The 20,455-nt window shown below is 44.5% G+C and overlaps 3 protein-coding genes across 9 annotated transcripts in view; 1 reads left to right on the forward strand and 2 right to left on the reverse strand.

The window, feature by feature from the left end:
* Positions 1 to 272, reverse strand: part of HELZ (helicase with zinc finger) — a 72,595-nt gene extending 72,323 nt beyond the window's left edge. For 2 of the 3 annotated variants that reach the window (XM_042832908.1, XM_042832907.1), the window contains exon 1: positions 215 to 266. Coding sequence is in view for 1 of the 3 variants with exons in the window: in XM_042832909.1 (XP_042688843.1) it covers positions 215 to 221 (7 nt within the window). In the remaining 2 variants the exon portion in view is untranslated. Of the gene's footprint in view, positions 1 to 214 lie in introns of all 3 variants that reach the window. The other variant, XM_042832909.1, reaches the window with a different exon arrangement.
* Positions 273 to 4,279: 4,007 nt separating this feature from the next.
* On the reverse strand, positions 4,280 to 12,005 carry PSMD12 (proteasome 26S subunit, non-ATPase 12). Of its 2 annotated transcripts, XM_042833114.1 has the most exons (11): positions 11,835 to 12,003; positions 10,889 to 10,948; positions 10,544 to 10,672; positions 9,373 to 9,480; positions 8,382 to 8,486; positions 7,816 to 7,965; positions 7,535 to 7,669; positions 6,887 to 6,999; positions 6,355 to 6,529; positions 5,786 to 5,863; positions 4,280 to 4,720 (listed from the first exon to the last, which is right to left on the reverse strand). In XM_042833114.1, the coding sequence occupies exons 1-11, from the start codon at positions 11,940 to 11,942 to the stop codon at positions 4,511 to 4,513; spliced, it is 1,371 nt and encodes a 456-aa protein (XP_042689048.1). In that variant the 5' UTR covers positions 11,943 to 12,003; the 3' UTR covers positions 4,280 to 4,510. The 2 variants fall into 2 exon arrangements, with proteins under 2 accessions (XP_042689048.1, XP_042689049.1); XM_042833115.1 differs by lacking the exon at positions 4,280 to 4,720 and having other exon boundaries at positions 5,831 to 5,918; positions 11,835 to 12,005.
* Positions 12,006 to 14,586: 2,581 nt separating this feature from the next.
* The window catches only part of PITPNC1 (phosphatidylinositol transfer protein cytoplasmic 1), a 69,709-nt gene continuing 63,840 nt past the window's right edge, over positions 14,587 to 20,455 (forward strand). For all 4 annotated transcript variants that reach the window (XM_042832854.1, XM_042832857.1, XM_042832858.1 and 1 more), the window contains exon 1: positions 14,587 to 14,726. In XM_042832854.1, coding sequence (XP_042688788.1) covers positions 14,679 to 14,726 — 48 coding nt within the window. In that variant the 5' untranslated portion in view covers positions 14,587 to 14,678. The remainder of the gene's footprint in view (positions 14,727 to 20,455) is intronic.

Consider the following 20,455-nt stretch of genomic DNA (forward strand, 5'->3'; position numbering starts at 1 on the left):
GCCCCCGAGCGGCCGCCGCCGCAGGGCCCTCCGCAGACGCTGGGCCCGCTCCAGCCGGCACCGCTCAGCCCCCGGCCCGCCCCGCGCGCTCCTCCCGGCCCTTCGACCGCCGGAGGGGCGCCGGGAGCCCCCCGAGCTCCTCGTGCGGGTCCCCCCGGCCCGGCCCCGCCGCCTTCGGCCCTCGCGAGGGGCGAATGGGGAAGTCCTGACTTACCTGTCATTACTTTCTACGCCATCTTGGATCCACTTGTCAACGTCCCCACAAAGCATTGTGGGAAAACCCTCCCCCGCCCTCCTCCCGGCCCGGCGGGCAGCGGGGGAAGGCGGAGGGCGGCCGGGCGGGATCGGCGGGGTCGGGGTGAGGCGGCTGTGGGACCGAGGCCGTGAGCCGCACCTCGGGGACCCGGGGGCGATGGGAGCTGTGGGAGCTGGGGCCGCGGCTCTGCTCTGACCGCCGTGTGAGGGGGCACTGCCGGCGGGCTGGAGACCGGCAGGCGCTTTCTTCTGTCCTTCTTTACTTTTTTTAGGGTTGTTTTTTTATTATTGTTTTTTATTATTATTATTATTTTGGCCGGGGTTGGGGGCGTTGTTTTTGCCCCCCTCCCGTTTCCTTGGAATCCCGTCGCCGCCTCCACACGCTCACAGCGGCTGCCAAGGCCGGCAGGTCCCGGCGGGGCGGCCCTCGGGTGCCCGCCTGAGCGGGGAGAGCTGGGAGCGCCCCGAGCCGAGCGGGTCGGGCTTCCCTTCTCTGTCCTTTGTTTACGGCTACCGCTGCGAAACGTGTGAAAAACTGGATCCCTGCGGAAGGGCTGCGGTTAGATGACGGAATAAACTCCATCTCGTTTTGCTGAAGGACCGCCGGTAACGTGTTGCTGGCTGGGCACGAATCCCCCCCTCCCAAAAAAAAACAATAAAAAAAAAAGACAACCCTACTTTGCAAAACGCGTTTGGCCAACGCTGCTTGATGCCGAGGCTGTTTCGCAACGTTTTTTTCTGGCCCCTCACATCGCCGTGCTCCTCCTGAGCTGTGATGGGACAGCGGCTGCTTCAGCACCTTCCTTGCATTTATCAGCAAGATTCCAGTTGTTCAGTTGTTGTGTTGCTTTGGTTTTTTTTTTAAACTTTTCTACTTTAATTAAAATAACTGTAAGATTTAGATCATGTGAGTATTGGATTTTCCTAAATACATTTATATTTAAATCTATGCTTAACGCCTTCTAACTCTTTGAAGAGCAACCACCAGCCGAGCCTCTGATGCACTGCCGCTGCAAGAAGGTACTTGTGCCCAGGAATACTTTCAATATTCATCAGTAACATGTTTATAAGGAGAGCTCCTCGCAAAAATGAAAATACAAAAGGAAATACGTTTTAAAAACGAGTCTTTTGCATTTGCGGCCCCAGACTTAGGTCAGTCCATTTTTAAATTGACTTTACAGGTCTGGGGGGCTCTGTTCCAGCGCTCCACAGAAGGCCCTCCCAGAGGGGAGCGCAGTTGCTGGGGCCGCCATTTCAGGAGGGCAGAAGCAGTCCTGCAGAACCTGCCCTAGGCCATGCTGCTGCTGCTCTGGGGCTGCGTGCCTCACACACGTCCCCAGCGAGCCTACATGGCCTGCTGGCAGGTAGGTTTGGTAGGTTTTTTCCCATGGGCTCTGCAGAAGCCAAGCAGCGCCCTGCGGTAATGGACACAGCAGTTACGGTCAAATGAAGGTGAAAACACATTTAGGACCTATATAACATTGTATAGGCTGCTGCAATGCAAATGGCTTTTATTTTGGAGAACAGTTGTGTCCAATTCCTACTTGAGCTTATATATTATGGATGAATTTTTTTGTAGGAATATGCAAGGAATATTTCATTATTTTTTTTAATCAGAAATTGAATGACTTATGTCTATTTGTAAAAAAAAAAAAGTATGTATCCTCTGGGGTGAGGTAAAGTGTTGCTGGCTTTATTTTTCACATAAGCTGTCATTAATTTTTGAATCCCTTTCTTCTCAAAGGATTTCTTTATACTGCACTAGGAAAAATTTGTGTAGCTGGTGAGTTATAGGGGGAAGGATTTGTTCAACAACTGATGCTCTTTTTACTGCTTTGACTTAAAGTTCTTAGCCCCTGTATGAAGCAGGTTTTGCTCAATTTTGTGAACTAGTTAATTGTACTGCAGAAGATTTGAGTGGACAGAGGCTGGGCTGAGAAGCCAGGTCTTCACTGAGCATGGGCTAGGCAGAAACATATGTTATGTGCTGACTACTCACTCACATTTCCAGAACTGCCCAGACTTCTCAAGTTCCTGGAATCCCCATGTGCTATGCTCACCAAGGGGATTTCATGATGAGAGCATCACAGTACTGGACTTCTGTTGAGGAACACGAGTTTTTTGTACTGGATGCATCATCTCTTCCTGCTCTCCGGGGAGATGAGGAACAGTGGGTTACATTGAGTCTGTGAGCAGAAAAAAAAGTAACAGTAGCAGTTGGAAATGTCAGAAATGCCACAGTCACAATAGAGAGGCATGAGAGGGACTAAAACAATGAACCTCTGCCGAGCATCATGAGACTTGACAGGACTCAGATCCTCAGAAGTGCAACAAGTGATAGTTGTAGAGACTAATTATAATGCTGAGATTTATAATTAAAAAATCTCCAGCAATATCATGTTCAGTTATATTTTTTAACTTAATTTATTTTTTTACACATTTTATGATTTCAAAATCTTTTCAGATCTGAAAACCACAGCTTCTTGCTGGAAATTCAGATGGCACAACCTCCTGAGGACTGTAACTGCAAGGAAGCCCTGAACACACAGTACTAACACATCCAGTCTCCCTACCCTTAAATCAAGATTCTGCAAATCGTGACTACTCACAGGGCTTCTCATGATCCTGTGAAGCTAGGAGACATGCCAAGGACCTTGGAGAATCTAGGCTCTATGCCAAAAAGCATGAGTTTGAAAACCTGAGGCCACTTAGGGCTACTAGGCGCCCTGCCACAAAGCAGATCTGAGCAGAGTTCTGAAAGGTGTGGCACAAATTCTGGAAGAGTTGGAACCCTCACTTCCTTCAGGGCTGTTGGAAAGCTGGTAGCCAAAAAGCCCGGGCTCTCCCCTGAGTTGCACACTCAGTTTAGTTTCTACATTTTCAAAACAAAACTAATTATTACAAACTTACAGTGCTGCTTTTTTTTTTTTTTTCCCTCTTCTCAGACTTTTGCTTTCACAAGACATTCAGAAAACAGATTTCCATTCTATGATAAAGTTCACTCTGTTCTCTTGAAAACAGCTTTCCATAAACTCCAGTAGAGAAGACCTAATTTTCTATCAGCTTCTCTTGTGATGTGTTCTGAAGCTAGTCAGGAAACCCCATTATAATTAACGTGGGCAATTAGTAAGCACAATTATATACAGCACTGAATTGCCTCATAGACCCTGCAGCCTAACATGCCAGTAGATTTTTCACCTCTGGAAAATGAAAGAGATCTTTCTCAACAGAAGCTCCAGACTGATTGCAATAATAGAAGTTATGTTCCAAGGCTTAGCACACAAGATCTTTGTAATTTTTTTGAACTCCCTCAGAAGCAGCAGTCATGGGAAACTAACAGAAGTTAAGTGGTTTACCCTCTGCCACAAACAAGTCAGTGGTAGACCTGAGGTTAGATAGCAACAGTAATTCTTCATCTTATTAAACAACAAAGCAAACTTTCTAGGCTGATCGCTAGAGTGAGGAGTAGCAAGATCTGATTTTGCAGCATGAAAATTCCCCTGGAATTCCTCCAGTGTCCTCCAACGTACAAATGATCTCAACTTTAATCTTCCTATGTAATTATCCAAGGGTAATATTTCATCAACACAGACTCCTTAAACACATGTAGCTTCTAAAGTAAGGATATTCCAACTAATTCTTGCTCATTTTTAATTTGAACCACAAAAAGGAGAGTGGGGAGCAGCGAACAGCACTGAGGGGATGTTGAAAGTACACAGCAGATAAACTACAAAGTTCAGATCAATGTAATTGTTTCATCCCATGCTGTTAAGATCAAACATCCCAGTGCATTTTTTAAGAAGCAGGCATGCCTTGCTGTTGACCTCTGACATAATTTCAATTAGTATGTTTTGAGTAGTAGTGTCTTTACACTGAGGTGATATGCTAAAGTTTTTAACTTTATTTACAGTATGTCCTCTCAATCTTAGCCTCGAAAACATTCCTGCAACAAAATAACCATAGAGTCATGAATTATCCAGATAAAAGCATAAATGGAAGATAATAAATCACAAGACTACCATTATACAGGCAATACAGTTTTATTATGTTCTTTCACCAATTGTAGCAAAAATGTTTAACAACTGAATGAATAATCAAGGGAACTCAACTGTCAACAGGAATTTCAGAATTATGTCCTAAATTTTAGACCAGGAAGCCCTGACAAGGAGAAAAAAAACATATACACACTGTAATAATAGTCTCTATTATGAAGATTTAATGCCTTCTTTAAAAGCACTGAGATTATTGAGGCACCTTACTGTAGGTTATGTATCATCTCCTCTTTGGCAATGAGATGTGTGGTTTTGTTAACTAGGGCCATTAGTGAGTTCAGCTTGTGAGACCAGTCATTCAGTATATTGTTTGGATCCTTAGGCCTCTGGAAATTGATAATTCCTGCCAGCCTGTCTACTTTAGCAAAGATGGTCTTGTTAACTACTAGGTTAGACAGGAACTCCTCCGATTCCTGCAAAGACAAACAGCACTAAGTCAAGGAAACAGCATTTTTACCTTCAAAGCATCAGAAGTCCACCCAAACAGCATTAAAGCACAAGGAACCTAGCAGAAATCCAGCTTGAACAACACTGTTTAAAAACAGCATAATACTATGATATTCCATGTTGGCACAGCAAGCTACTAGCACCATCTATTCAAAATTTTTTCTTTCTCATTTGACCTACATCTGATTATCTTTTGTGACACTCAGTATTTAACATACTACACCAACAGTCCTCTACTCTTCAGAGTACCTGGCTACACAGATATCAGACTGCAATTTCTGACAAGCAAGACATAGGAAAACCACTGTGAATTAAGGATGAGAAACCCTCTATCTTCAAGTCAGATTTCCTCACTCATTGACAAGAGCTTTTTCACAGTGAAATACAGGATAAGGAGATCCAGCACTGAAATAGGACCTTGAGCACAAACCCACTTTTAGTATCAGCTTTTGCCTTGTGGACACGTGCACTGTGACAACCAGTTCTGTCTGGATTTAAAAAAAACAAAAAACCTTTCCTGATTTCCATAATGGCATGAAATAAACACTCAGGTCCTGACACTGGACAGATTAACATACTACTACTCCATCAGGCTTTTCCACTGCTTCCCATCTAAAGAGCCCATTGAACAGAAGCTCAGTTAATGCTTCCTATCACTACAGCACACTGTTCTTCCTGGTAAAAGCTGAAGAGCACTGGTAGTACAGTGGAATGAGATGTGAAGAGTATTACAGTGACATACAATATCTATTGCTGCTTGCATCCATCCATCCATGGACAATAATAAACACACGCACATAAATCCGGAAATATTTTTTTTCTACAATGCTGGGTCTTTCTGCTTAGTCTGTAAAACAAAGCAGGGATGGTCCACAGCACTGTTTTCAGAGCTTCTTAAGAAAAAAGGTTAAAAAAAAAAAAAAAAAAAAAATCAAAAGAATGTTACTCTGCTGAGTACTTATATTCTTGCCACAAGCAAATACACACACACACAAACACTTCTATTCCCCTTTCATAAAGACAACACTTACGTCAACGGACAGATCCAGGAGCTGTGCCATTCTCTTCATTGTAATTCTGGTATAATATTTAGCCATTATTCTAATATTCTGGAATAAAAGTGTTCAGAGTAGAGGGTTATGTGCAAAATATAATTGAGGCAGGCTGCAAAAATATAAAAGTCAATGTTAAAAGCAGATTAGGAGCTATAGTGCTCTAATGGCAGTCCAGCATAAATTATGTAAATGAGTTGTGGACAGTTATCATGCTTGTGAAACGTATAATTAATAGCCTCTGTGTGACAAATTATTAAAAGTAACAAAATCAACTAATTATTAATTTAAGGCAAAGCAACACAAGTTTTTACTCTACTGAAACGTAAACCTTAGAATTTGAGCACAATATGCTCTTTTTTCTGGCCAAATGTGTATCTGTTCTATGCACATACGGACAAAAAAACAATTGAAAAACAGAACATAATGGAAAATGCAACTTATCTGCTGCTTTCCTACATGAAAAACACCTCTGTAACAAAAGTATGGCAAACAAAAAGTCAGACATAGCATACACAGCTAATTTGTAAAGGATGAGCCATGCTTACATGTTCCACAACTCTGTTCTTTAAATCTTTCCATCTCTTTTCACCTTCCTCTGTACAGCCAAAAACATCTGTTGCAGGACTGTCAAGGGATCCTTCTCTCAATTCCTTCCCATACTCTTCAACTAGGGCAGTCCATCGCATCAACTCCATGGTGGTAAATAATTTTAGGAGGTCTCTGCAAATGATTTACTAAGGGTGATTAACAATCCCTTATCATTAAGGCATATTTCATACTTAATTACATCAGATAAGTCATTTAAAATGTTTTCATTACCATTAATATTCACTGTTCTTCATAAGTATAAACTCTAATACTTTACAGGGACAATTAAAGTGCAACTATCTCTAATGAAGAGTTTTCTCTTATAAACAGATATTTATTTTAACTTCTAACACAACCATGAAAGTTTTGCAGTATTTTTCATACAATAAATGCTAAAATGCTTGCAGCAGACTCAGCATAAACAGATTGCACTTACATAGCCACTGTAAGAGAGAGGCCTGAGAACTGTTTATTAGAAAGAGCACTTACTTATACTTCGGGATTTCTTCTAGCTTTTTGTCACTACTAATTCTGTGCACCAAGTCAGATTGTTCATTGTCATAAGGTGAAAGAATAACATAAAGAACAACGCTCTTCAGTGCCTGCGATAAGAAAGAGTGATTTTTTTTTTCCATAATTAAACAGAAGCATTGAAAACTATTCTGCAGAGCTTAGAATTTAACACAAAAAAACATTATGCCAAACATATTAAGAAGTCAAAGTGAAATTGAGGCTATCTTGCAGAAACACACCTCCCTTCATAGCAATATATTTAAATTGATACAGGTGAACTAAAATTCCAAATTTTCAAAGATTTTTTTTCTTAATTAAACGTGAAACATTCCCATTTTATATACAACAGTAGAAGAGTATAAATTGGGTAGAAAGGGTAGAAATATGGTATAAAAGGGTAGAAATTGGGTATAAATATTCTTTTGAAATCAACTGTATTACACCCATTCTCAACTACCCAATTTGTTAAGATAACGTGGTATTTAAATGTAACAAGAACAGACTTAAGAGCAACTTAATCTATTGTAAATTGGTCTGGTAATGACATGGGTGAACAAGTATTTGCCACGTGAAAATACAGACATTTTGTTTGCTGTGTCTGCTTCCTTGTGTTGTTGTTTTTACCTGTTGCCACTTTTCACTCTCAGCTTGAATACATGGAGTATCATAAATGGCTCTGTAGTGCTTACAAATGGAGAGGTAGGAGCCTTCGTGTTGATCCAGCTGGATCATTAGGTTGTAGTATTTCAATTTTAGTTTCTGAAACAGTGGAATTACAACAGTTCTATTAGCCATGTAAATGAAATCCAAATCCATCCCAGAAAACAGAAGATTTAAATACACGTGGACCTCAAAGAAAGCATGACAGATCAAAATAAGGAGGAAAAAATCCTCAAATGACTTACTTCTGTGTTTTCTTCTTGAAAAAATTTTGTATTAATTTTTTTGCTGATAATTTGAGTCCGAATGTAATCTTTTACAGCTAGACAGAGCCTCATCTGCTCAAGGATAAATTCTACGCGTTCTTTCTTTTCCATTGAACCGTAAGTTTCCACCTAAAATGAAAATGCAACCTTTTAGCACTGCATCAGGGTCAGACACGTAAAACAGAGAAGCATTCTGTGATTCACAAAAACAAAAAACAGACCCAGCTGTTCCAGAGCAAGTGAAAATGGTGAAAAGGTTAATTTTGAATTACAGCCTTTACTTTCACACACACACAAAAAAAAACAAACAACAATCACTAATGTGCAACTCACTGTACGACTGCGCAAAGCAAACTGAAATTTGTTTTCCTAAAGAGAAATATTCCTTGAAATTTAACAACAGAACCAACGAGAGCACTTAAAACTGAGCTACAATCTCACTCGTAACAGTTAATCTCATTCCAGGCATTTTCTGCAGATGTAGATGATGAAGTTTCAGCATTAATCTCTATCACTGAGGTAACTGTGACTACGCAGTGTGTTACCTGCAATTCCTGCAGAATAGAGGCAGCCTCTTTCACTTCCCCGTTCTGCTCTTTTATTGTTGCGAGTGTCTTTGTCAGGCGAGCACGCTCGATTTCCACGTATATCTGAAATCAGAAATAGCAATGGGAGTTCTGGAATTTTCTAGAAAAGGACATAAACTACAAGACCACAGCCCTATAAAACATCTCCTTCATGTTTTTATGCAATTAATTAATTGCACGTACATCCATACACTGTTGTTGATGCTATCTACAAAAATACGCTGGTAAAATACAATGGGTAGGGGGAAAAAATCAAACTATTTGGACCAAATTAATCTAAACAAATGCCTTTACCATTCCCTACACAAACATAAAAGAATCTGCATAGCAAATGAAGTATTCGACAGTTTGCCTGCTCAAATATACTGAAATAGATATGAAGTTAACATGCACCTATTTGCATTATTGCACACACTCCTAACCAGCCATAAGTCAAACATACTTGACTAACAGCTCAGACTAACTTTGAACAGGCAAAAGCCATAACATTAATACAAACCTGCTTTCATTCAGAATAGATCCTTTTTTGGGGGGGGGTAAGCAAAAGGAATCACATGTAAATAATGGACTCATAATGTTTCTGATTACCACAGCTGCACATAACACCTTGCTAAATAATTTAAACTGCCCATTTCCAACTAATTCAAATATGCAACACTTTAAATAGTGAAAAATGGCACTTTCAAAGTCTAAAATGTACGAGCTATTACATTAATAACACACCCAAATATATACATAATGGAAATATGATTGGTGTTTTGGCAAGTCATTTAATTATGAAATTTGGAAAATATTTGTAGTCTTTCTGGGAAAGAAATTCTGAAGTTAAAAATATACTTCTGCTCTCATTTGAACAAGGTGGAAAATGGCATTCAGAAGCTATGCTTTTAAAGAAGGTAAGCATTTTTATTCTACCTTTTAGATAGTCAGTCTTAAAACAAAATCTTACTTTTCCTTCTGTAACTGTACGCAACGTGTCAATTAAGCGCAGTTTCACTGGTAAGTCTGTGATGTCTTCAACGTAAGTGCAGCACTGCTGGACCATTTTAGCAACTGCCTGGTACAATAACAGAATAGAAAAATCACTGTAGGTTTCTCAAATGCATTCAGATACTAAATAATTTCATATTAAACTAGAGAGACTCAACATGCACGCAGGATGAATCTAATCACACATCTTCTCTTAAGTGTGTGCAGTTTTTCCTCTGTAGGACACCAACAGATTTTTCAAGAAGGGAAGGAAGAGGAGGAAGTAGGACTGATCCTTTCCATCTCTGCGGATTGGCAGTTAAGCACTAACAGGCTGGCATCCTTCAGTGGAAAGCACAGATTACTGGGATGCGTTCTGGTAACAACACTGATAAAGGTGCCACAATTACAGCTGAAATACCTACTTCCAAAAAACCTGAATTAAACTTCTAGAAACTACTTGGAGAGAAAAATCAGCTGCTTTCGTCTTCAGCCACAACTTGTGCAAGTTAGAGAAATAAACTGTACTCCACTTGCACACAAAATCATGTTTCTGCATGTTAGAAAGTAGGTAAACTTTTCTTTTCCTAAAGCAATGATGCCATTAAAATTGCCTTTTGCTAACTTTAATTAGGTTAAAAAAAAAACAAAACACACTGCACAACACACTTTGTACCTTCTTAAATGCAAGCATTCTCAGCAATCTTGATAGCTGATTTCTCTGACAGAACTGAATTCCAGGTTATGACAGTTTTGAAAGCAAGCATATAAAGTCTAGTCCTTATTTCATCGCAGCGAATTCCAATAACTGTTTAATGTATACCTCATGACAACATGAAAAATTAAAACTGTGTCTACAGCTTAGACTGCTGATGACTGTAAAGTTGAACAACCATGTAAAACTACTGACATGTACCAAAAGCAAAATAGCCACAGGTGTGTTGCCAAGAACGGAGCTCAGGTACAAAGTAAAGAGATGAATTTTGGACATTGGTTTCATTATTGGCTTTTATATGCCTCCCAGAAAACATCAGCAGAAGCTAAACGCGCTGTATTCATGCAAGTGCCAAGAAGTCTGTGAAGTCTCTTCATAGAGGAGAATCAGATATAATAATACAATTTCACCTTTTGTTTCAAAGGAATAAATTCACCTGTTTTAACTGACTTCTTCTCTTTGACAGAAGAATAATATTTTCATTGAGAGCATCCCAGTCTTTAGCTTCATAACACATCTTCACTATTGCCACTAAGATACGCGATGTGGAAACCATGTCAGAAGCCTGTAACAGATAAGCAGTGTATTAGTGATGGAAAAAACAACCTGCAGATCTGTCACTTGCATTGCTATGATATAAAGAGGAAAAAAATCCACTGTATCTCATCTCACTGATAAGAATGACAAAAGACTGATGCTACAATTCCCTTTAACTTTAATACAATAGAACAGGGGGGAGGTGTAGACCAACACAGCACTAAATGATGCACACCACACTTACCGTTCGTGTTTGTTTTTCCAAGGAGAGAAGGTTTTCAATTACTTCTTGCAATCTCCCCTCCTAGTGCGATAGGAAAAGAAAGTTAAAAAAAAAAATCAGTAAAAAGTAAAAGCTTTGGGACTGCAAAATGTTTAGAAACAAGAAGATGAACGACAAAAGAGAGAAAAAGAAAGCTGGTTCTAAAACATACCTATTGCACTGAAATTCTTCCAAAGTATATACATTGGTCTGAAGGATGTGCTCTTACTGCCACTGAACATACATATTATGTGGGAAAGAAACACGGCCACGATGCCCATCCTTACACAGAGCTTCACCCATGGGATAAAACGTCTGTGCTAGTAGCAGTCTGAGGGCAGCAGAGCACACAGCCTTCTTATCTGAAAGCTACTACCTTCAAAATCCTACAATATACCATACAGCCCGGAACGTCTCTGACCAGACCTGCTGATCAAGCAAAGCACCGCCAGTGCATAGGAACCAGATGCCATCCTGCTGAAACAGGACAGCAAACCCAGTCCCATTGCTGTTGGGTTTGAGAGCCTCTACACTGCAAAACAAGGTGCACAGAGAAACCTCAAAACAAGTCCCGTAGATAACGCTCAGCTGCACCGTACCCGCACCGAGCGGCCGTGCACAGCCGTTACTCAGCACAGCCCCGCTGGCGGCCACGGCTCCGCTGCTTTTCGGGTCGCACACAGCTGAACCGCGCGGCTGCCGCGCGCCGCCCGCCATCCTGACTCGGGACAACAGCACGGAGGCGCCTGACGCGCAGCGCTCCTGTAAGGAGCGGCCACCTCCGCCCCGTCCCGCACCCCGCAGCCTCCAGCTCGGCCCCTCTCGGCCCGCAGCCCGGCCTCCGCTCTCGCCTCGCTCAACCCGGGCCCAGCCCGCACGGTGCCATGACTCAGCCCATCCGCACCGCCCGCCTTTCCCCCCTCCGCACCTGCGCCAGCCTCTCGCACTCGGGCAGCCGCTGGTCCACCGTCGCGCTATAATCCACCTCCATTTTCACGATGCGGCCATCGGCCCGCTCCGCGCCGCCGTCCGCCATGGTCCCGGCTCTGCTCCGCGTACCCCCGCGAACACACACACACACACCGGAAGAGCGCGGCGCGCAGGCGCAACCGGGACAACCCGGCGGAAGGGCCCGCACTGCACCAAGCAGGCGCTGCTGAGGGCACCTCTGAGCGGGGTGAGGCGGGACGTGAGGGGGGCGCCTCTGTGAGGCGGTCCGTGCAGGGCCAGCGGGCGGTCGGTGGAGCGGGATTTCCCGCCACTCGGTGTGGCGGTTTGCTGCCCGCCAATTGCCTCAGCGCCCCTCGGGCTGCTGGCTGAGATGTTCCCACGCTGTGGTGATGCTCGCATTTCACGTGTCCGTAGTGTGAGGGAGATGTGTGTGTGAGTAAGGGGGGAAGGGGAGTGAAGTCAGTACCACCGCGATTTTACGCCATTTCTCCGCATTCTGAGGCAAACGCAGCGTGAATGTGGCGTAGCGCAGCCCCGGGTGCAGCACTGCTGTGTGGTGCGGGCGGAGCTGCGGGCAGCCCTCATGGCACAGCTTCCACTGCAACACCCACAGAGGATGTCCCCTAAAAGGCATCTGATGAACGTCCTTCTGAGAAAAAGTCCCAAGTTCCAAAGGTTGTTGTCGGAGCCGCCGCTTCTCCCTCCACACGCGTGCACAGACAGCGCAGGGAGGAGCTGTGGCAGAACGTGTGGGGCAGTGCAGCAGGCACGGGAGGTGCGTTTGGTTTCCATTTGACTTAGCGATGAAGTCGCTTCAAGGCCCCGTGCAAAGTTCAGTTTTTACAGTGTTTTTTTCAGCAGGAGACCAGATGATTCTTTTTCCCCAGTTCATTTAACTAATAAATCACAATTGCAGTAAGTAGATCTGAATTTGGATCTCTGTCCTCTATAGGTGATACTACAGGTACTGCCTCGTTTGGGCTATTTTGCATGAAAGTTTCATTAGTATGTGCTACCAACGTTATGGATCGTGACTACAAGCTGGATGTTTACAAATGGCTGTTGTCAAATTTGAAGCAGAAGACGTAAACCACATTGTTCAAGCCTCGCTTGAAAGCCCAGGCTGTTAGCAGAGCTCCTGGATTTTCTATTTCTTTGTGTTCCACCGGGAAGTCAGGGTGTGTGAAATATGTGCCGTTAATGGAACGGAGCAAAAAAATTACATCGTTAGCTCCAGGAGATGGCACTGCATCCTGCCTGCGCTTCAGATGATATACATCGCCTTGAGATCTACGTTCAGAGCCAATGAAAACCTGAGGGGTTCTGCTCTTGTTATGAAACGCGTTTCATAGTAGACCTCAATTCGTGTCCAGCTGCCCCCAGTATGGCATTTGATCACTCATATCTTTGCAAATAAATTAGATGAAAGTGCAGGTGTGTCTTCTGCCACTGTGCAGCGCTTTATATTTCACACTGCAGTCACAGGGCTTCCCTGCAAGCTGTGTTTTATGGCCATTCACTTGATAGAAGCAGCAATGTACACATGCCATGATTTATTCACAGTTACATAAGCGCTTGGCTTTCTTAGATGGCTTCAGAGTTAGCTGCCTGTGTAGAGTGAGGTGGAAATTAATAACAATTTATCTGAAACAACAAGAAAAAAAACACTAGAAAAAAAAAGGTTTAGCTATCAGGAAGAAGAAAGAAAAGGCCTCCCCCAGCGGTCCTGGCTTTGTTGTTCGATTGGGAAGGAGACACTTTGTCACTGAACTTTGCATGCGGCATTTGAAAGTAAATAACTGAGACAAAAAAAAAAAAAAAAAAACAACCAAAAAAAACAGTTTTATTTGTGCAGCCAATTCGGCAGGCTGATAGCGACGGGCTGACCAGAAGGGAAATGGGTGAGGCCTTCACATCCTGTGCGGGTATCTCCCCTGCACACACTGCGCGCTGCTGTTGTAACGGAGCCGTGCGGGCAGCCCCGGTTGCGCCCTCGCAGAGCGCCGCCTCGCCTTGTCTGCGGCCGGCAAAGCGCGTCCCAGCGGGGTGGGGGTGCGGCCAGCACAGCTCCTACAGCCCGCGGTGCCCCCGTCCCGGAGCCCCCTCCCCCAACCCGCGGCTCCCCGTGCCGGGACGCTTAAATCCGCCCCATTGGCGGCGGCCGCCGCCCGCCCTCCTTCCTGCCGCGCCGTGATGTCAGCCGCGCCCCCGCCGGGGCTGCCGCTCCGCGGCTCCATCCAGGCCGGCCGCAGCCCGCCCGCCCCCAGCCGCACCGCGGGGCCCCGCGGCCGCCGAGCGCTGCCCCGAGCCCAGCGGGAGCAACGGCGGTCGGGGAGGAGGCGGGAGCCGCGCTCGGCAGCCGGGGGAGGAAGCGGCAGAAAAAGCCTTTGTCTCGGAAATCGGCGTCGCGGCTCTCCTGCCGGCGGGGCGACAGCCGCGTTCCGGCTCGCTCGGTCTTTTCGCCGCCCCGGGCATGTCTTGACACAGCAGCGAGAGGCCGCCGCTTTCGTGCGCTTCCGACGGATGTCTTTGGGCGTGCGACGGCGCTTCGGCTTCGAGACTTCTTTGTAGAGGTCCGTGCGTGTGCGAAATTCACATGATCGCGGGCTGAAGGAGGAAGAACGGGAAGAAAGGAGCGGTTGTGCTGCCGTTCTCCGCCCGCCCGGCTGCTCGCGGGGCTGCGCGGCGGACTCAGCGCCGAACGCGCACGGAGACGCGAGGGCACGAAGGCGATCCGCTGCCCCGCGCGCGGCTGCGGGCGCGAGCACTGCGCGGCATCGAGCGCTTCTCGGCTGGCCGCTCCGCACCGACGCACGGGAATATGCTGATGAAGGAGTACCGGATCTGCATGCCGCTCACCGTGGAGGAGGTAAGCTGCGCTCGGCTGCTCCCGGGCTCTTTTCTGCCGAGGAAGTTGGGGTCGGCTTCGCTGCGGGCGTTTGTCCTTCGTGTAACAAACTTGGGCTCGTGGCTGCCCGGAGAAGCATGTCTGCCGTGCAGGATAGAGGCGTCCTGCGGGAGGGAGGTGACCGGAGAGTGTGAGAAGGCCGACGGTCAGCTCGGAGCTCCTGCAACCGGACGAGTGGGAGAGGAATTCGGTGCGCGCTTCGAGGGCTGTGCGGTCGGATCCTGAACCCGGGGGAGGTTTACCCGAAGCCCGCATTATAAACATATCCTCACCTTTGCTCAAAATAACCTTGTAGATAGAACTAGCACAGGTGGGGTACGCAGGCGGTAATTTATTGGCAAAACTTTGTTTTGTTTTAGTTCTGTTTTTTTTTTGTTTTGTTTTTGTTTTGTTTTTTTTTTTTTTTGTCATGTAACGAAACGGTTGGAAGTCACAGACTGCTTTTTCTCCGTGTTCTGAATTCACGTTCGGAACGCTACGCTTTATTTATCTGCTGACGCCCCGCACTCTACGTGCTTACAGCTCTAGGTGCGATAGCAGTACAGGTACAGCACGCGCACTGTACGTTCTTGCGCACACGCGCAGCGCACGCCCGGAGGCGCAGCAGTGCCGGTGTCCGCAGCCGAGCGCGGCGGGGCAGCGGCGGGGGCAGCCGTCGGCGCGCCCGGAGCCGTTTGGCCGCCAGGGGGCGCTCCGCCCGCAGGTGCCGCGGGCTGTGGCCTGCGCTGCTGTGCGGTTCGTGTTGTTGCGCCTTGAAGCCGCCGCGTGTTGCCTTGGGCTGCTCGTGCCTCGTGCTGGGAGCGGGACTCCGAGCCGCCGCGTGCCTGGGGGTACGTCGGTAGGCATCGCTTTTGTTTCTGGTGATTTTTCGACGGAGTTATGAAACGCATTGTGCTGTTGTACGGTAGCTTTTCAATACACAACTTTATTCGGTTATCGTATTATGATAAAGTAGACCACATTTTATCTGAGCCAATTCAGACTACTGCGCTTGTGAACATCGTCTCATAATGTCATCAGAAGGAAGCAGATCTAATTCATGTTAAGAGGATCTAAGTTTTATTAAACAAGCTTTCTGGGTAGAGAAAAGTTCAAAACGTTCCCTGTGCAGGAATGGCTGATGTGTGGTGGGACAGGAGGTGCTGGAAGCCTCCTGCTCTAAAGAATGTTCTCAGTTAGCAAAGGTACAGCTTCTAGTTTGTTCGACCTGGAATCTTCCAGGTCCTTAATCCAGGAACTGCAGGTGAGGTGGCTTCACAATGGACCTAGGGTGTGTCTGATACATGGCAAGAACTTCATTATTAATTATACAAACAATCAGTGACAAAACTTTGAAACTTTCATAACTTTTTTTTGTATTGTTTGCTTACAAAAAAAGTCTTGCACTGTATTTCTCATAGTGCTCATCTTTGTGATGCCTCCTACAGTCTCTGAAGGTGGCATTGTATTTTGCCTTCAGTTCTACAGGAAGCACCAACGATGTGTTTCTTTGGGTCTGTGTAAGAGATGCATTAGGCAGCCGCGAGGAGAACCTAAAGGCGCAATTACTGAGATGCTGTGGCACTATGCTCTGGTTCCTATTCAATTCTGAGGCTCATCCATTAAAGGGAACTTTTATTGACAGGTTTTTAAGGGCTGTTACATATATACTGTTGTAAGCTCCCAGCTTAGCCTTGAAATAATGTGAAAGGAAGTATCATGTGAATTTCCAAGCAAAATGACAACTACTGGAAGAACTATGCAGGTTAGATCAGAACATGGCTGTTGGTTGAATAAGCCAACAACATTGCCAATTGGAAGTCACTTTGTACTTCATTTGTGTTGCCACTGGATTGCACGTATGCAAATACACTCCTTTTGTTAAAACTGAGACCTTACAAATTACAAAAAGCCATTTCTTTTCAGCAATACATAAAGCAAGTTAAATCTGTTGCAGTAATTGCTTGGGATGTGTTGCCAAACTTCAGGCCAGCTGCAATTAATGAATAAGCTTGCTTCTTGGTTATTTCTCTTCTTGCATTTTCGTTTATTAGTTCATTCTTACAAATAATGTAAGAGAATATCATAAGAGGGTGCATTGTGTTGGCTTTATTAAGCATCGTCTGTTGAAAACATGTTCTGCAGCAAATGAAAGGAGCACCGAGTCATCCAGAGTAGCAAAGATGCTTGAAAGTTGTCCAACTCTTTCTCTGCAAATCAGAATTGTGTAATTCCTCATAGGAAGGATCATATGGTTTTGTGCCATAGAGGTGCCTTTATGTGAAATCTGCCAGGTGAGCGCGTTTGTGAGCTTCCACTTTGGAAGAGGTGAAGCGTGGTGAAGTTGGTGAAGTTGATTTATGTGGAAAGTGATATTTTTTAGGGGGAGTAGGTGGAAAGACATTTCTGCTGGATCATGTTGAAAGTGGAGTTGTTAGTGCTGTAAAATGCTAATAAAGATGTGATGCTGGGTCACATACATTTTAAAGCTGCATGTAAATTACAGTAATCATCTTTTTCTTTACTTGGAAGTGGGATGGGTTTGTTCTGATCTATGTATGTGTAGGTAGTATCTAAACAAATGAAAACCAAACAAACAAAAACAGAATTTCTTTCCTTTGTTCTTTATCTCAAGCAAGATTATCTCTGCTGAAGTTGGTGGAACTGTGCCCATTCGATGCTGTAAACACAAGCTCAGTGAGTTCTGTGGGCAGTGCTGCCTGAGTGAGCTGCGCAGGAGCAGCTGTGCTGCCGGAGTGCAAACAAGCAGAGACCTGCAAAGTGTTCTTCAATGGAGATTGCGATTTACACCGGAGATCCTTTTAGCACTTACTTAGAAATGATGGCCTGAGGGGTGCTGTGATTCCTTTTTTTACCAGAAGCACCCAGCTTTTAGCTCACTTCAGAATTCTGAGCATTATAAATTCTCCCATTGTGGATTGTTTACATAAAATTATTTCAGCAATGTGCTTGTAAGCAGTATTTGTGTTCTCTGAATGTTGTGTGCACTTCTCCTTTGAAAGATTTCATGGTCGGCTGTTTTGTGTACAAAGAACTTGTTAAAGCATGTTTTATGCCTGAGCTCAATGAAAGCATTTGAAGTGTTTTATGCTGAGAGCTGCAGGTGGACAAACCCATCTGTCTGTGTACCGGAGAAACCCTCAGTGGGGTGTGAAGTGTATGACACATTGCTCTAAGCTACTGATACTCACTCTGCAGTTAATACAGACAGATGAGGTCGTCTGAGCATTTTCTTTCCAGCTACAACCAAAGAACGTATTTTCACCAAAACGTGGATGTGTGCAACATCTGAAAAAGTGATGTGTTGTTTGTAAGCAAGAGCACTAGGGGCAAGCAGGAGGTGAAATTCAGCTGTTGAGTTCACTTTTAATGACCTGTAAATCAAACAAATCGGGCCGTGTCAGGAACATGGCCTCTGCAGAAATACTTACTGTGGCAGTTTTGAGCTGATGCTGTCCAGCAGAAATGAAGGCTTGTTGTGTGATTTCACTTGAGTCTGAACTGGAGGCAGCTATAAGATAGCTATACTCTTACGATGATCCCTTTAAAAGTTAGTTACAGCGCTATGAGAAGTGCCCCTTCTTTCTGTACTTGGTCATTCTTTTTGGAAGTGCCTTACAGGAACGTGAGAATTTTTGCCTTCTTTCTGCAGTTAATGGTGTGGAGGCTCTGCTGTGTTTGTCAGAGGGACAGACTCAATGACTGATCTCAAAAAAGTCTTTACTCCATTATGGACCCTTCAAAAGAAATCCCTGTGTACAACTCCCCACAAACAGCTGATCTGGTCTTTTGTGCATACTCCTGTCTGCTGTGTCACTGGGCCTTGGCTGCTCTGTGCCCTTACATTGACCCAAAGCTCAGGGGCTGCGAGGAACCTTTACAACAACACTGCAGATAAAATAAGTGAGTGAAAGCATCAGCACTTCTAGTACTAAGTAAGGCTTTTTCACTCTCTTTTGACACAGGACAGTCATAAGAATGAAGAGTTGGCAGTGAGAACTGTATTTTAGTGTGGGAAGGAAGTGAATGCCTTGCCTTAGCCTGACCTTCCCATTGCAGCCATGGCCACCTACACAGCAGTGAGGGCAGCTGACAGAGCTACACTGCAAATCAGGAGACCGAAAATAACTGATTTTCTTCTCCACTCTCATTAGCACATTGCAATACATTTCTTTGAGGGAAACAAGAAAACCTTTGTTCTTAGTTTTGGTGTAAATCATTAAAAAAATCTTTCAGTGCAGGGGATTAGGTATTACCTGAGGAGCTCCAAACTCTGTCATGCATCTCTCTTCATCTCTGCTGCTCTCGTCTCTTCTTGTCAACACTTCTCCAAGGGGCATATACATACAGCAAATAATACTGCACATTTGATGTGGTGGCAAAATATAGGGGCACGTTTTGCATTTCTCTTAAAAGACAATGCAGCTTGATGGTGCTCTAGGCCAGTTTCTAGCTAAAGCACTATATGGATGTGTGGATGTATTCTGATGCTGTCAAGAACTCCCATGAAGTGTTTATCTTTGAACCATAAAGTAGATTTGGAAACTACGGAACAGAGAGAAGGGCACAAAATGTCAATAATGCCTTTTACAATGCAGTGCTTTGTTGGCATTTTTATTATTTATTTTCTGGGATGAACTTCAAGCTACTGAGAGCATGAAGTTCTTGTAAAAGTGGATGTGAATTCTGAAGGATCAGCACTTTGGAAATTGAGGCCCCTATCATTTATGTGCCTAATAATGAACACACTGACACCTTGATGTTATGTACTCTGGTATGCCAGGTGCATTTTCCTGGAGTCCAGTCTGTTCTTCTTTCTCGTGTGTCTAATTATAAGTTTAGAAATCAGATTTATACGTGTTTTCACCTGTTTGCTGACTGCTTCTAGTGAGTTGGGGTCTGAGGCAGTGATGGAGCACCTGGTGGGAAGGCAGGGCCAACCCAGAGGAGCTCAGGTGCGTGCAATGAACCTATGTGACCAGAAAGGTCAGGATCCACCCCTTCCCAGTTAGCAGTGGAGGTGAGGGCATCTCTTTCTGGAGGTCTGTGTATGCCTGAGGCCTTTTAAAGGTAAGCAGCTCTTTTCCTTCATTTCTGTATCTATGGCTGCTGCATTTGGGTTTGTTCTTGTTTGTTATAGCCAAAGACTTTGCCTCCCTATTGCTGTTATCATCCTGTTGTAGCATTGCACTGCTTGTGTTAAATATGCCAGGTGATTTATATCCTTTAAGGTATATAAAGCCCTTCAAGTTACAGGAAGAGAGGAAATTCTGTAATAACTAAGAAAGGTTAAAAATTGTCTTCCTCTGTGAGCATTCAGTTTGATTTTGTGGTTTAAGTTTGTTAGCGATTGTGTTCTGAGCAAAAGGCTGCCTAGTCAAGTAGTGAAAAACCCATAGCATGTAAGGATGATTCATTCACAGTGTTCTTCTTTGAGACTTACAGACAAGTACATTCCCTGGGCTGTGCTCACAGAACTGAGTTTGTGTGCGTGCTGCAATGCAGGCAGGCTTTCCATCCTCACTGTGTAACGCATGAGCAGCCATTAAATGCTGTATGGTTGGAGTTAGGTGCACATGTGAACCATGCAGATGTACTCTGTAACTGTGGGTGTGGTAAACATTCTTGGTAACACAGAAAACTTCTTTATCGTCTACAATTATTATTTTAAAAATATTTTTCCACGTATT

This window comes from Centrocercus urophasianus, unplaced genomic scaffold (assembly GCF_019232065.1).
Source record: "Centrocercus urophasianus isolate 14NV4802_14NV808 unplaced genomic scaffold, USGS_Curo_1.0 seq_40, whole genome shotgun sequence".
NCBI classification, from domain to species: Eukaryota; Metazoa; Chordata; class Aves; order Galliformes; family Phasianidae; genus Centrocercus; species Centrocercus urophasianus.